General features: G+C 32.9%; 1 protein-coding gene across 1 annotated transcript in view; it reads left to right on the forward strand.

The window, feature by feature from the left end:
- Positions 1 to 17,671, forward strand: part of DCDC1 (doublecortin domain containing 1) — a gene marked incomplete at its 3' end in the record, with an annotated part of 318,067 nt that overhangs the window by 71,025 nt on the left and 229,371 nt on the right. The window contains exon 8 of the mRNA XM_079788060.1: positions 9,175 to 9,341. Coding sequence (XP_079644186.1) covers positions 9,175 to 9,341 — 167 coding nt within the window. The remainder of the gene's footprint in view (positions 1 to 9,174; positions 9,342 to 17,671) is intronic.

Consider the following 17,671-nt stretch of genomic DNA (forward strand, 5'->3'; position numbering starts at 1 on the left):
TCTTAGTGATTTCCAGGCATAAGACTTGAAGTACACTTGTTGCTTGGGCAGAAACAGAAAATGCTAAGTAATCAGTGATTTATATTTCTATTATTTGATCTATAGATAATATTAAGACTTTTGTTAAGGGTTGATTTTGAAAGATTTTTTTAGTGGTAGTTAGAGAATCCACTATAATTGGATCACTGTCATCTTTTATTAAATATGTGAGTGCAGAATTGTGTGATATGAACATCCAGAGTCTAATCTGCTCATAAACGCTTTAATATCTGTTAGAAATTCCCTTTTGAAGTCTTTAAAACATAGTCTTATATTCATGAAGCTATGCCTGTCACTCCTAGTTTTTGTTGGGTTAAATTTGTTTCAGGATTTATTTCCTCTTCTCCTTGAGTTTGTCTTATTACTTTCTGGTTTTTATATCTCTTGTTTCTCAGTCTTTGAACTCTAATGTCAAAAATTTTACTCTGATTCTAATGACTTCTCTCTGGCTCTAGAAGTTAATTATAAAAATCATTAAAATAAGCATAATTGGCAGTGAAAACAAATAACCTAAATCTTACTACCTGTTAATAAACACTGTTTTTTACAAAGTTCTCCATGTAAAAGAACATGATTCAGCAGAGATTGGTTTTCTTCATCGTAAGAGTTTTTAGAAGAAAGATGGAATCATAGACAACAATATGTAAAATGCTAATTATAGAAGATTCTTCTCTTGAGAAACTAATATGGAGAAATAAATGTCAAAGGGAACCCTCAATTTTAATTGCTGAAACTATTAATACATTTTTAGTTTATTACATTTAAAATATAAACTTTATGATATATATGCATATTTTATATCCTACATAAAATGTTTAAATGCAAGTAATCTGTTTCCTTAACATTTGCATTCAAGGAGACAAAAACAGTTTTATAAACCATATTATCCATCTCCTAAGTCTCTGGGGGGAGGGTGGGGGTGGGGAGAGGGAAGAAAGAAAAGAGAAAGAAGGGGATCTAGGTATATATTTTTTATTTTTTAGATTGGTATTAGTTGTGACTTTACAACATAATTGTACAATTTTGAGACATTTTACAATTAGATTGCTTTGGAATGTTACTAGTACATGTGTAAGTGCTATGTATATTTGATTTTGTTCTTGTTTTACTATGTTTTCTATTACATTATTTCCTACTGGGTCAAAAGTTAATTGGTGCCTCAGTTAACACACTTTGGGTTAAGATTTTCTGAATAGTAATTAAAATTATAATGCAAAAAAATGTGTCATTTATTACAGCAAGCAATTATAAAATGACATTTCTAAAGGCCTTTACTTCTAATTTTTGTTGGTTTTATTTATTAAGTTTTATGCATTGTACTTTCCAAAACTAACTCTAAGATACTTCACATTTCTTTAAATTTTCCAAAAGTCGGTAATATGTATTCAATTATTATGTGTTGGTATAGACCATAGACACATAAAAATAGATTAGATACAGTTAATTCTGAACATTCCTTAAGCAACCTTAAGATTGTAAATATATCAATTTTTTTTACATTATTACTACATTTCAAATATTTTAAATGCCCAAGAAATTGAGTTCACAAAATACTTGTATTTTCAAAGGCACACACTCACTATTATTTTCGTTGAGGGGAAAGGCAAGACTTAGACAATAGAATCCTAGCTCATTTCTACTTGTATAAATCAAGTTATTTAAATAAATGAATTGTGTATGCTGACCTGTTCCACCAATGTGCTACTGGGGGTGTATGAAAAAAAGATGTGCATGGTGGTGGAAGTAGAAAGAGGCATAAAGCGTATTGGAAAACTACCAAATGTCCCCTGCAAATGGGCCCTATTCAGAATCAGTAAGCGTATGATGAGTGAAGTGGTTTTGAATATCGCCTTTAGATTCCATGCTGTTACAAGGCCAGCCCTGAACATGGCAACTCTTATTTCCACACACAGTACCTCTTCACTCTCAATTTAACCCCAAAATCTGATGAACCCATTACTCCATACTTGATTTCATGGAACAAGGAGTAGATATAGTTACAAATGATCAATCACAAGCCGTGAACCAAAGCAGCAAGGCATTAACAATTCACACCATTTCGGTCCACTTGCTCAAGCAGAAGATGTGCCAGCATATTTAATGCACAGCTACTTCGTTCAGTCTAAGAAAAGACGTGACTCAGGCTGCATTTTCAAAATAGAGGAGACTTCCTAAGACTTTATACTTCCTAAGCCCCAGTGTCAACGTTCACCCACACATCAGCAATTAAAATAACCAGGTGTTCTGTAAAGGTCGCAATGTCTAAATTAAATTTTACTCCGGTAAGAACAATGTGACCTACGAAATCCCTCTCCCCAGTGCATCCCTGTTCTGTTTGATCCTATCCTACAAATCAATGTCTCTTATGGCAGTATTATAACACTGTAGACCCCACAGGCAATATGCCGTCAGTTTGATAGGATCACTGAAAAACTAAAGCAGCTGTGAAAGATTGCTCTAAGTATAGCAATCGTGTGCTTGTCATTTTGTTCAGTGGAGGAAAAATCCAAATTTGGGTAGGCATTGGTATTTAAGAAAACCACTGCTAAGTCTTTTCTCATAAGTACCTCAGGGACAATAAGATTTGACATATAGCATGTAAACAAAAGTACACAGCAGCTGTTAGTTTAGTTGTGTTTGAATGAAAACATACTGATATAAATCAAGCAACAATAGGAGACAGTATGCTCTCCATCCTTCAATCTTCCCAGCAGACCATGCTTTTGAGTGGCATCTATTGGTTGCTTTCGGACCCGGAGTTTTCCAACTATTACCTTAAGCTGGGTAAGGAGCATTGAAACACACGCATAGCTGGACACCTGCTCAGAGTCCCTCTAGGCAATAGTTTCAGGATGGGAAGCACTCAAGTCTTAGTATCTTTTAAAAACTCACTTTGTTTCATTCAAAAAAGACTTTTTAGATAAACTTCATTTAAAAATAAATTCCAATCGAATTGGTGGGAAATTTCCAAATAATATCCTGTTAACAATAGCCCTGTATTTTTGAGACCGAGATCTAAAACTTGCTGCCGAAGAGCATATAGAAATTTCTTTGTAGGTAATTATGCTCTGGGCAATGCTCTTTTATTTCCCCCCCATAGTCTCATGTATCTGACTGAAATGTGAAAATTATAATATTATGTAAATTATGATTCTGGATATTTAATTGGCATGAATTTTAATTTATAACTGGAAGCAGGTTATTAATGACTTTGACAATTTCCAATGCTTTTTGAAACTATATTAATAAAAATAATCTTTTTAGCTTTCCATGATAGACTCAAATGTACTAGATATAGTGTCTCTCTTCAAGTGAGATGTTGACAAGAGCTATATGTTCCCTAGGTATAGAAACTGGTAGATCATTCGAGTCTATATCTATTTGGTAAGTTCCATTAGCTTTGTGGTTCTCTTTAGAGGGATTTTTGGCTCCTTGTCAAAAATCCTTCTTCTGTTCCCATTATAAATCCAAATAAATTCAAGTGTCTTATCAGTGATGAAGTGGTTTTAATATAAAGTCCTCTTGAAGGCTGAACAGTTGATTTTCTTATGAATAGCATTTGAACTCATTGTGTTTGGAGTTCTTAGAGGGAATTATCTTTATTATTTAAAATAGCTATTTTGACCTTAATCTAATATTAATTCTATGTTATTTAAGTTTCATTGTGTGTCTTTTCCCATGGTAGCATGATTTATGACAGGGTAGGATAAAGGACATAAAGATTTCCCAAGGACTTTTAAAATACCCACCTCTGGCCTTTTCCTGTCTAGTTAATGCTTCATTACTAAATCATATTGTTTTCTTCTTATATTTATTTTCCTCCTAGTCTTCAAAATAATTTTAAATGGAAAATTAAAATAAAACCATCATACATACATACCTTAAATTTGCTTCAAAATTCTGGTATATTTACATTTATTTATCAAATTTGATCATATTTTTATCCTCCTAAAACTTATCTAAAAGACTTTCCACAGTATATTTCTAAAGTATAGTTCTAAAGTATATTTCTAAAGTATATTTATTCATCCAGTAACCATTTATTGAGCACTGCTTTTACAAAACTGAAAAATATGAACACCTAAAACAACAAAGGGTTTATGATTTACTGGAGAATGGAATTGGAAGGGGAGAAGTAAGGACTAATACAAATCAATAAGGGAAAAATAAAAGTATAAACAAAGCTCTGGGAATCAGAGGGGGTAGCAATTAATTGTGCCTAAAGTTCTTGGGACTTTTAAATGTATATATATTGATTTCAGAGAAAAAGGGAGAGGGAGAGAGAGAGAGAAACATCAATGATGAGAGAGAATCATTGATTGGCTGCCTCCTTCACACCCCCTACTGGGGATTGAGCCTGCAACCTGGGCATGTGTCCTTGACCGAAATCAAACCTGTGACCCTTTGGTCTGCAGGTCTATGCTCTATCCACTGAGCCAAACCAGCTAGGGCTCTTGGGATGTTTTGCCAGTGGACATAACGTTTTATATGAGCCTTGAAGGATGAGACTATATTAACAGGTAGAAAAAAAGGAGGAGGAAATGGAATATCATGAGTGGGAAAAGTATAGGTTGATGGTTATGAAACTGATATAGCTACTACTTTTAATCATATGATCTATTTACCCAATATGCTCAGTACTAACTCTAGCTAGTGAAATTACTCTTTTTGGTCACATGATTTTATTTACCCAGCATTGTCAATTTTAACTCCAAACCCATTGGAACTATCAGGTTAATTTCAAAGTGCCCCATAGTGGTAACATTACATAAATGTATAAACAAAATGTATAAAAAGTGATCATCCATATAACTTTTCACCTTTCCAATGGTTGAAATGATCTCAATGAAATGATCAAATTTGACTCATCTATACATGTTGATAAATTTAAGGAGTGATTAATTTCCAACCATTTATCTAATAAAAATGTTGAGGATTTGCTTAATGAAAATATTGAAATTATAGAGAAGCAAAATTCTTGTCACAGTCATGTAAATAGGAGAAAATAGGGAGAACACCCATAAGAAAGACTTCAGCCATAAGGGAAATGCTGTATGTAGCTATGCACACAAATCTTGATGGAACATAGGATAATAGGAGCCAGCTAACCTTCTTGAATTGAACATTATTTCTGAGTAGCAGTTTGAAGGAGAACCTCATGGTTTGGCAGGACACACAAAATAATATCCTGGAGTTCATTTTCTGGGAAAGACATATTTTTTTTTTCATTATGTATATATTGTGGTTTTTGCTAGCCCTTAGAAACATCTAGGTTTATGCTCTTTCCAAGGTTGAAAAGTATTTATGACTAGAGGCCCAGTGCATGAAAACTCATGCACTGGAGGGAGGCGTCCCTCAGCCCAGCCTGCCCCCTCTCACCGTCCAGGAGCCCTCAGGGGGGGAGGCGACCCAGCGATCAGGGGAAGGCAATGCTCCCATCACACCTCTGCTGCTGCCACTGTCGGCAGTGCAAGCCTTGGCCAGCCCTGGTTACCTGAGCCTCAGGTGGCCCTGGGCAGCTGGGCAACTGCCATCCAAGGCTTGCCTGCACCTTGGGCCCGCCCTGGGAAGCTGGGCAGCCAACATTTGAGGCTTGCCTGTGCCTCTGGCCGGCCCTGGGGGAGCTGGGCAGCCACCATCTGAGGCTTGCCTATGCCTTAGGCTGGTCCTGGGTGGCTGGGGGGCTGAGGGGACTGGGGGACTCTGGAGGCAGGTGTGCGGAGCGACCAGACCCGCCTGGGGGCGGGCCCAGCCGTGCTGTGCGCCTGTCGCCCCGGCGGGGTTGAGAGGACTCGGCGTCGCCATCTTGTGGCTGTGGGCGCTGCCATCTTTGTGAGGGCATGACAGTCAATTAGCATATTCCCTCTTTATTAGATAGGATAATGTTGCAGAAGACTGGAAAAAAAAACAAGCAATGCTTTGAGAGTTTGGAGTTACACTTTAATATACACCGGTTGGCTTAGAGAAAAATGAATTCAAATTCTAAGCAGAGCAACAAGCAGAATTTTTTTTTTTTATTAAAGAGCCAGCCCTATGTGTGCTTAGTGGTTATCTTGCTGGAAGCTTGTGTCCTTGAAAACAACACAGTTCTATCCAATTAAAAAATACATCTGGCATGGCATGAGAGTATGGGTGTATCTAGTCTCTGGCCTACAAGGTCAGACAGCTAAGTTTATCTTCCTTATTATTCAAGCAGGCTAGAAAGCAAAGTTATTTTTTACAGAATAAGGGACTATCTAAATAGCAGAGAATTTCAAACAGTAGTTTTACAAAATAGGGGTTAGCCTTCTCAATTATTCAAACCATTGCTCTTATTTCCTGCAAATCCTTATGCAATCGTCTTCTGTCTTCTTTAACAGAATGACATTTTTTGCTTTAGAAACAGAGAAAAGGAGAATTCTACATGAAAGAAAACCATTGGTTAAGAAAACTCACGAGTCTTCTTTGGTAAAGAATAATATGAATATCAATTAAAGTGCTTAAAAAATAATTCTTACCTTAAAAGCTATAGTTGGGGTTGAAAAGTCAAGTAAAGTTTTTAAATCAAATTTTCTATTATGTTTTATAACTATCCTGTTAGGCCAATGCTTTTTTTATGGAGAGTTCTTTAAATGGTTAATACATTTTATTTTTTTATTTTTTTCAGTATATTAAGATTTATACTTCATTTCTAAGTACTTAGGCGTATCATTTTCTTATGTTTTCTGTACCTTCCTAGTTAGTGGAAACATTGTTTGTTCTTGGAGTGTGCTTTGTCTTCCTTTTCAAGAAGATCATCAAAGTTACTAGTTTGCAGCTTCCAAAAAGAAAGAGCCTTCTAATCCCTAGTTCAGAGGCTAACCTTTATTAGCACTCTCGTGGTTATAATGAGGACCCTGCTTCCAGCCGGGAGATTCTGGAATACTGAACAGATTATTCAACAAGTTCAGAGCAGATTCTGAAGTCCCTTATAAAACCTGCTTGTGAATACTGCTTTCTTTGCTTTACTGTTTCTGGTTTCCATAGTATTCCTAATTATATAAATCATGTGGAGCATGGGAGCTATTTCCCATCCAATATCAATTCTGACACAGCGTGCATTTTGATATAATTTGTGTGGTGTGTTTTTTCTAAGCTGTATTCTTTTTCTTAAATTCTTATGGAGGTTTCGAACTCTGAAAAAAGCAGTTTTGTGTTAGAAGACCTATGAAATTTTTCTTTGGAATCCCTTGGACTGACATAAAGAATTTGAAAGTTATTTTGTGACAAGCATAGATGAATAAGGCTAACAGGGTAGAGAATCTGATAACATTTTCTCAGGTTTAAATTCAAGATTAAATCTAGGATGTAAATTACTCAAGTTTATTACCTATTTCTTAACTTGTTTAACTTAATTAACAGCTACTCATGTATGCCTTTCCATGCTCAAAACTGTGCTATGTTCAATGACTGTACCAATTAAAAGTATACAAATTAAAATCTAATATGAATGTGTAGCAGTTAACTAAAAGCACTGATAATTCTGAGGCTAGGTTTCTTTAGGAAAAATTGTAATTAAGATGGATTTGTACTATACATTTTTGAAAGATTAAAGAGTTATGATCCTGAAAATAAGTTTCTCTTTTACTTTTTATTTCTAAATAATATGTGTGATCTTAAATATTTTTAAAAAGTTTGAGGCGTTTGTTTTGATAAAATTTATAGAGAAATTCAGTTGCTCTAAGAGTATAAGGTGGTTTCAATATGTGGATTTTAGGAATTTATTGTTAGGCTGGGTAAGTGAATTTCATCCTCATATCTGAAGATGTCTAAATAGTCATTGGGTCATAATTTCTTTTTAACTTTATTTATAGTAGTTTTAGAAAAATCTTAAACTCTGTTTCTAATGTTCTGTTTAGTGTTGAATATAGCAGAAATAATTTAAATTGTACCTTGGTAGAGAGTTGCAGAACTTAGTGCCATCAAATGCAGAATTTTTCTAAGAGCAAAATTCAGCAGAATACCAGTAGCAAAGGCCATTTGCATAACTCAGTTGCTCAGCAGCTCAGCTGAACCTAATTGTAATTCAATTTCCAGATTGCTAGCTCAGCCTCTCTGCATAAAATATGCAACATATAACATAACCAATGGCATGGACCTGTCTTCTTTGCTGATGATCCATTCAAATTCTTTATGAGTAAAAACATGTATCAGAATAAGGAAGCCAAGCCATATAGTTATTTTATATGTTTATGTTGCATTATATGTATACACCAGCAAAGTTCAAGTAAAAGAAAAAATATATGTGTATTTCTCTGGGTTCCCAAATGTGTCTAAAATATATATTTTATTTCTTTATTTCTGCTTTTCTAGAGGGAAATTAAATCCTGAAAAATGTTATCTAGCTGCCATGTTATTTGACTATTTCACACTAGAAAGACTTCATAAGCTAATCGTGTGAAAAAGTGTATAAACATGTCTGTTATGTCCTTATGGATGTTGCAATACAGACCCACAAGTAAATATCTTCTGTTTACAAAGCACATACTGGAATAGCTTTCCCAAATCTTTCACCAGCTTATATCCCCCAAACTTAAAAAGAAAAAGGCATGATAAACTGCTTGCTTAAGAGTCTCCCTTTAACTTTTAAACAGCCTTGCCTCCTTGTTTTATGGGTTATTTAAGCAATAGCAATGAAGAGTTGAGTAGGGTGGCTTATAAAGGTATGGATTATATTTTATGAATAATTTCCAGATGTGATGTTTTAGGGATATAGACTCCTCTATGGGAAGCTATACACAGAAACAACATGGATCTTAGCATTTTATCAGGACAATGCAAGTAGATTTCAGCAAGGTTGGTTCCAACTCATCTGTGATAAATGAGAAGATAAGGCAATCAGTGCACACCATGACACTCGGTGCAGCTAGTTAGGCACACTTCAGAACTATTCAGGTGTGCTCACACGCTTATGAGTCTTGCATGGGGGGTGTCTCAATATAAGTACATCCTTCATGGTGGCCACTAGTTATGCAGGAATTGCCTCTCTAAGACTTAACCTAGGTCAGATATAAATGATAGATGTTAAGAGTTAGCTCTGCTATTGGGGCTATGTGTTTCAGGCTGTGTATTTCCGTCTGGTCAAAAGAATTTATTTTCCCTTATTTTCTTGCATAGTTCCTCTGCTTGAAAAATGCTTGAAAAATTCCATCACACCTTTGCGGGGACCAGTTTGGGTCTCTAAGGGAGAAGGTTTCAGCCCCTCAGGAGCTAAGATATACATCCAAGGAGTTCTTTTGGCCTTGTACCAACGCTTAAAGTCTGCAAAAAAATACTATAAACAGGTGAGTCATCCCTCTTTAAAAACTGCTTAATTCTGTGTTTTAAAATGTACGTGATTGTATAGAAGCAATGATTGGCATTGTGTCATAAAAGAACTGTGACATGTATTTTGTGAGCTCAGTGCCCGTTAGGGAGCCAAAACGCTTCTTCTGTAATCTCGAAGCCAGCAATAATGGGGCTAATTGTATCTGTCTTTTGGTATGGGATGTCATATGTCTCATCTTTTCTTGCTACATACTGTGCAAAGCAAAGGCAACTTCTTAGGTGGAAATTCTATAGCCAGTTACTTTAAATAAGGAAATGAATAGCTCCTAAATCATTTGAAGGTTTAAATGTTCAGGCTTTTTTCTTTTTTTTTTTCCGGTATGCAATTAGAATTGCTGTTGTGGAAGTTGGGCTAAAATATAACTAATTGTATTCTGGGAAATAAAATTGTAAATTAAACTTCTTGTCAAGAGTAACTTAACTCATTTATGCTTATTTAATTTGTATGTTTCTGAACCTGAAAGTATAGAAATAGAATTAATGTATTTGAATTAGGTTAAAGTAAATTTTCTCTAATTTCTAAATACCCATTCCACAATTGTGAGTGTGTGTGAAGACTTTGATATTTTTATAACTACTTACAGAGACTCCGACTTATTTCAAAGTAGAATTCACGTCGCAAAGCAGAATGATTGATGACATTTAAAAAATAAAAATGGAGTTGCCATATTTTTAGAATCCTTTTTGCATTTAACCTTAAATTAAGCATACATTTTACCATGTTAAATAAGAGCTAGATTTTACATTTCTAACTGGGAGGTTTCAGTTTAGAACTGGGCTCATTTTCTCAGGTCACAGGCTGCTGAAAAATGAATATTTTGAAAGCATCATGCTATTATTCTCTGTGTACAGGGGGAGGGGAGGTGGGAATAAGATCCAGTCGCAGTGTTCACACAGCACCTCCTGCTGTCTGGTGGGGAAAAGAACAACTTGTATTGACGAGGAAATTCTTGAACTAAGGTATCCAGGACTAGCAAGAAACAGCTTCCCGTGAGAAACTTTTATTCTCAAAATTTAATTGGTTTGCCTGGTTAATAAATTTCAGTGAATCCATAAATGAGATGAATAATTATGATGGATAAGGCTATTTATTATAATAAATATGAAAAAGTAAAAATCCGATCTTATTTTTAATACTTTGTTAAGCTGATATATATAAAAACTAGTGTAAATATATTTGATTGTATTTAGATTAAATTACTTTAACTAAAGTATTATTTAACCTTTATTATACAATATTATAAAATGGATTTGACCAATTTAACTACAGTCACTTATGTGGTATTAAGTGATTTGATTCCATTAATTAGTTTAAAATTATTTAATGTTAAAGAAAACATGAGACCATCCTCCAGTGCAAGAAAAGCACTGTTTACATCAAACCTAAAAAGAACTTAAAATTTTTCTAAATTTTATTAAAAGTGAGAGTGTCAGATATTTAAAAAAAACAGCTCAGAAAGTACATATGCATGCTTTTTTCTTCCACTGTCCTCAATATTTAAAATTTAAATAGAGATAAACATTTTATGAGATTGAGAAGTTTTCTGTGTATTGTAAGAAAAGAAAATGCTTTAAGACTTGCTGTTTTGAATGTAAAGGTTTCATTACTACTAAAAATTGATGAAAATATATTTATTAAAATAAATATTACATGTAAATATGAACAAAATTAACATTTTAGCACCTCTGAAATTGTCTATATTATCAACATTATGCCAAATTTAGAAATATTTAAAACCTTAGGTTCTTTGCCATTCATAAATAAACCTTTTTCTTTCGCTAAGTTGTTATAACAAAGCTTTGCACTCAATAGTTTTAGTATGATATTTGTTTAAATTGTATTTTTAAATATAAAACTGGTGAAAAAGAAATAGATATCTGCATAGTATGCATTTCATGCACATTTCTATTTCTTTTAGATATTCTCAATTATATATATTCTTGAATCTCTTTTCTTTTGTATTGTTATATTATGATTTACTTTAAAATTTTGCAGTTTAGAAAGGTTACTGTAGTAGGACCATTATCAGATCATCAGTGCTGAAGTGTTAAGCCAGGCCACAGTTTTGTCAGTGGACTTAGCAAATATTCCTCTCAGCATTAATGAACTTTATTTGAACTGCATTTACTTCATTTGACCTTAGGGACAGCCTTTTCTATTTAGCTTTATAGAAGACTGTGTTAAGGAATCCCTAGATAGAGAAAATGGAGATGGATGATGGTTCTGATTCCCTTAATGAATCTAAGCTTATACATTTTAGGGTTATATGAACACTTAATATAATTTCCATTTATTCCACTTCTGAGATTATATATGAAAACAGCAATATTGTTTTGCTAGGATTCTCTTAAAATGATAGTAGACTTTAAATTGCTGTTTTAGAATCAGGAAATTTCTGCTAAGTAAACTCTTATAGCTTTAAAAGTCAGAACTACTGTATTTATATTTATAAACTTAGTCATGTTTTAATATTTAACTTTAACTTGGCTATTATAGCATGTAACCGAGTTAAGCCCATTTGTGTGGTCTTAAAGATATACAGATTCGTGTATATAAAATGCGATATATTGAGGACAGCATAAAGTCACTTACACATTTTCACATTTATTTTCTTAAAAGTGGAAACATCTTAGAAATTGCTCAGAGCTAAGCAGAATCTATTTAATTTGTAATTTTTGAAGTAGCATAAACGAGTTAATATAAAATGCAGTTAACACTTTCGGAGACAGGGCCTGCTCCATCTCATTAGCATTCTTGTTATGTAGTGGTGCTGTTGGTGGGGGTGTTGAAGTAGGAATGCCATTGTGTCGAGTTCCAGTGTTTGGGGACAAACACTGCTGTGGAAGGAACGTGTGAAAAGGCCACAGTCCTGTCAGTGAATGAGGAAGGCTGTGCTTTCTGTGTGCTTCAAGCAGGGAAGCTGTCATTCATAGGCCTAACACAGCTAAACAGAGGCCAAAACACAAGCCTGCACTACCTTTTAAAATGATATTAGTGATTTTTAAACATGATCTTCTTTATTTATGATCCTACATAGAGCTTTTAGTCGCTGTCAGTAAACAAAATATGTGTCAGTCTGTTCAGAAACACTGTAGAGATGCATAAAAGTCCATGGAACTGTGCCAGGAGGCTATATAAATAATGATTCGGAGTGGCTGATCTTTAGTACAAATGTGATTTTGGGGAAACATTAATTTCTGGGAATATCTACCCAATTTTGATACTGCTTTGATTTTTTTTTCTCCTGCAACCAACAAAATTCTTGGAGACTTTTGTGTTATGAATGCATAGCGCTCTTCTTTTAAAATACCAGTTTTTACAAGAGCTCATAAACATACAATTCTAATAATTTAAAGTGTTTACAGAATAGCCTACCAGTTGTTATAGGTTGCATAGTAATTTCTGAAATTCACAGAAACAAAGGATAGCTAATTATAATATCATAACAACCACAATCTTAATTATGAAAACACTACACACACACACACACACACACACACACACACACGAAAATCATGGTCTCTTTGGTAGCTATACATGAAAAAAACTTGAAGAGATTTGTAATCCTACTCCTAATTTTCAGCTCTTTGGAAAGAAATAACCAACTTTGAAATTAAATTTTAGCTTGTTTGATTACGTAAACAGTAAGACACCCTCAAATATTTCTTACAATCTTAGAGCATTTTCTTAACTTTAGTGTTGTATAGAAAAAAACCTGACAACTTCTATTTATATCCAAAGCTTCAGTTTTATTTTTATAATTTTAATTTAGAAATGTGAACCTGGGTTATTTGTAATAGATCATTACTTAATGAAGTTTGTTAAATAGTTTAATTTTCTGCCTAACTGATTTAAGTTTTTGTGGTATATGGTCCTTTTAAAAATTAATTTAAGTAGTTTTTTTAATGCTATTTGCACTATTTCTAAATTCTCCATATTTGGTGCTTTGAGTTTAAAAATCTCAGACAGTAAATGTATTTCAAAATTAGGTTTCACTTTTAAAACTGTAACTGTACTGTAATTTTATAATTATATGAAGAAATGACCATCCAACTTCAGCATATATTGATTTTGCAGTTTAAAACTGAAATGTACTTTATTATTACATGAAACTAACCTCTGCCAAGAACCTTAGATTTTGTTTAAAAAATTTATAAATTAGTGTTAGTTCACTTTTAACTACACTTTTAGTAAATTTGATACTTAGATATCAAATCAATAATAAAATATAATTCTATTCACAATAGAATTACTATACAGAATATGCTTGAATTACAGTTAGTGCTAACAGAATTTGTTTATTGCAAGATGTGCTTTTAAAGAAATCTTAGTATTTTAATTTTCTATAAAAAAGTGTTGAAAGTTTGTCTTTTCAGATCATCTTTTCAGTTTGTCTTGTGTCTTTGATCAATCAAAATCATTTATGGGTTTTTACATTACTGAAAGAATAACTATTTCTATTTCATTTTTTATATATACTCTTTTTTCTAAAAACAAAAACTTTTTTCCAGGTTTATTGAGATATATAATGATGACATATAATGATGTGTGAGTTCAAGGTGTACAATGTAATGATTTGATACACATATATTGTAAAATTATTACCACAGTAGGATTAGTTAACAACTCTACCACATCTCAGAATTACTATTTTTTGTGGTGAGAACATTTGAGACACACTCTCTTAGCAACCTTCAAGTACGTAATACAGTACTTTGCTCTGCACTCGATCCCCATCTGTATGTACATTAAAATTTGTGCTTTTTTCTTGATTTACCCTTCCTGTCTCAATACCCCAAATATTTCAATTTTGAACTTCTTGATGTTCTTTGAAACCTTGGAACAAAATCGATAATACGTAAATATAACTTACTATTAAAAACATTAAAGTTGTGTTGCAAATGTTTCAAAATGAAAACTGCTTCTGCAGGTTCTGAGGAGTAATTTATTAGAATATTAGGTTGTTTTGTAGATCTGAGTGGTGCATTTCCCCCTGAAACCAAGCTGCATTCTAGTTACTTGAAGTATTTTAAGAACCTTAAACTTGTGTCTTTTTCTAAGTGTCATGCTTTGAGCAGGCCTAACATCAGTTAAATGAAGTGAAAATTGCATTCTTGTCTTGATAGAGATGAAAATGGATTTCTGGTCATGAAATAGATGTAGTTGTCACTTTTTAAAAAAGGTGTCAGCAGTTTGCTTCAGCGAGTAAGGTGCCAATTCAGTATGGCAGTAAACTTGTGATCTGAGCAATCAATAAAATGCTTCAATAACTTCTGCTTCATTACACTTATAATAAGAGGCTATAGATCTGTGGCACATAAAATGTTGATAAAGAGGCTATGTGGGGACCGACTGTGACAATTTTCTTGAAAGTACAGTAAGTGCAATATTGCCATCTAGAGTTTGTGCATAGGTAATTATTACAAAGGGGAAAAAACAATGAGATAAAACAAGAAATGATAATGAAATGTTGCTTATTTTTCATTATTTATCCATGACACATTTATCTTTATGGAGTATTTCATTTGACTTGTACTAAAATTTTTAAATTTGTATTTTTTCTCTAATTTTTTAGGATTATACTACCAAATATCAACTATGTATCTCTGGCTCAAAATTGAACTTCTTGTCATGAAAACTATTTGTTACATAAGTCACTTAGTAAAAAGATTGGACTTAAAAGTTTTCCTTTTTTACATCATAAATAAGTTATGTAAAACAGGGAGCTTATTTACATTTCAGTTGAATATCTTTTAATTCAAAACATTATATTTGTTAATATTAAACAATCCTTCAAAAAATAAGAGCCAACTTCTAAAATGGTATTTTAAAATAATTACATAGGAAGATATACTTTCATAATGTGATTATAAATATTTTAATGAGTAAGTTCCATTTGGGGATTATCTAAGAATATGTTTTCATCCTTAAATAAACCCTCTTAATGGAAAATTATTAAATTTTACAATATTTTGAATGAACTAGTATTGAAAATATCTTTTTATTTATTTTTAAAATTTTAATTTATTAATTGATTTTAGAGAGAGTGAAAGGGGTAAGGGAGGGAGGGAGGAAGAGAGGGACAACGAGAAAGAGAAAGAGAGAGTAAGAGAGAGAGAGAGAGAGAACATCAATTTGTTGTTCCACTTATTTATGCATTCATTGGTTGCTTCTTATATATGCCCTGACCAGGGATCAAACCCACAACCTTGGTGTAGGGGAACAAGCTCTAACCAACTGAATTACCTGGACAGGGCAGAAATTACATTTTTTAACTAAGCATTATTGAGCTCTTTCTTTCTCTGAACTTGTGCCTGTAAATGCCAATTATATAATAGAAAAAATTGTTTTAAATCTACATTTAAGTGTTTTATGAAACTTAATATAAAGTAAACTTAATATTGCTATAGATGAGTTAGTAAGAAAAGTTAACTAATCTGGAAAGGTTATTCTTTTATTTTTCCAAAATTTTCAACTCGAATAGATAGCTTTTATAAGTTTATAGACCTCAGCCTTCAGGTTTATCTGAGAACAATAATTTTGCATTAATATATTAGTAATGCATTTTTCCCTATTATTATGCTATTTAGGTATTTTCTGTCTCATATGTCTATTCATGGATGACTTCTATAATTGTAAAAAAAGGGAACAATTATAAAATTTATTTTCTTTTTTGATTAAAGTTTTGTCCTCAAACATCCTAATAGTATATTATCTCTATGTGTTAAGACAACTCTTTAACTAGATGAAGTGATCTTATATTTAAATTTTTAATCATACTGAGTAGAAAATGTTGCATTTTAAAGCCTCCAAGTAAATATAGAATTGTTCTGGTAAAGTAAGTGAAAGTAGACCTGACAAATTTTCTTTAAATTACTCAACTGCCTACAGGTATTGTTGCCTATGACTCTTTTGAAATGAGAATAAATTTTATAGAGTTACAGCAGCAAAGTGAAAGAGTGTGTTTGATAGATTCCCTGAACAGTTTCAACACCCACAGGTATTATTTGTAAGAAAACAATCATGCCGAGTCTTCAGCTGGTTAGAGAGGGCATAGCATTCTATCTTCACCTGACATCCTATCTGTTCCGTCAACATCCTGGGCACCCTGCCTGCCACCCCCTCCTCCCAAAACAATAATGTTCACTGAGAGGTTTGTGTGAATGGACAAGAATATGAATGTTTTTCCCCCTTTCCCTTGAAGAACTGAAACAGTATTAAAGGGATATTCTTAGGGACAGGAAAACCAACTATCTTGAGGATTGACTCATATTTTCTAATTTTCTATTCAGATTGATCAATGTTGTCAGTGATTGTTAGTTAAAATCTTTGACTATTAAGGCTGACTACTGTTTGATGAAAGGGAGACTCAAGTGTAAATGCTTTTGGAAACTGTTGCTTTGCTTTATTTTATTAAGAAACATATAGTGGTTTCCTCTCACCTGTTGTTGATACCACTAGTTTGAATACATTAATCATAACAACAAATTGCTGATTTTCAAATAATATAACTCATTATTTGCTTATATTTTATATATGTAACAAAAGATGGAAATGACATTAATTATTAATCTCTTCAGTCAAATTTTCTTGAGTTAACTATATCAGAAAATCAATTCTACATGATTTCCTAAAAAATAGTCAGCATCCTGTTATATTTTTAAAAGATTTCAAGTTTTTAAACAAAGTCAACAATGCATAGGAAAAGGATACGACAAGAGTCTATTTATCAACACTTGCTGTGTATGAATCACTGGGAAATAAAAGTAGAAAGTTTCAGAGAAGAGAATGGTAGCAGAAATAACAAGTGCTGGGAAGATCCTGGTCTGAATTCAGCCTTGACAAGCCACAGTGGAGTTATATATTCTAGAGTTATACTGTCCAATATATATTCCATGTGGTTTTTAAATTTAAATTAATTATAATTAAATAAAATAAAAAAATTAGTTTCTCTGTTCCACTATCCATATTTGAAATACTCATTGAAAATTCTATCAGACAGTGCTATTCTAGAAGGAAGAAATTCAATCTAGAGACCATAGTTATTCTTCTGGCATTGGATTCCACATTCTATGACTAACAAAATAACAAAAATTCTATTAACATGATCTAGGTTTAATTCAGTGATGACTAGATAAGGTACTCTAATCTTAACACACACACACACACACACACACACAAAATAAACACAGAAAATAGTGGCAAAATAACCAAACCCACATAGATCACAATCTATTTGCCATCTAACTACCAGGTTAACTGATTTAACCTTATCTTGTTTGGTGA

This window comes from Cnephaeus nilssonii (genome assembly GCF_951640355.1).
Source record: "Cnephaeus nilssonii genome assembly, chromosome: 13".
Lineage (NCBI taxonomy): Eukaryota > Metazoa > Chordata > Mammalia > Chiroptera > Vespertilionidae > Cnephaeus > Cnephaeus nilssonii.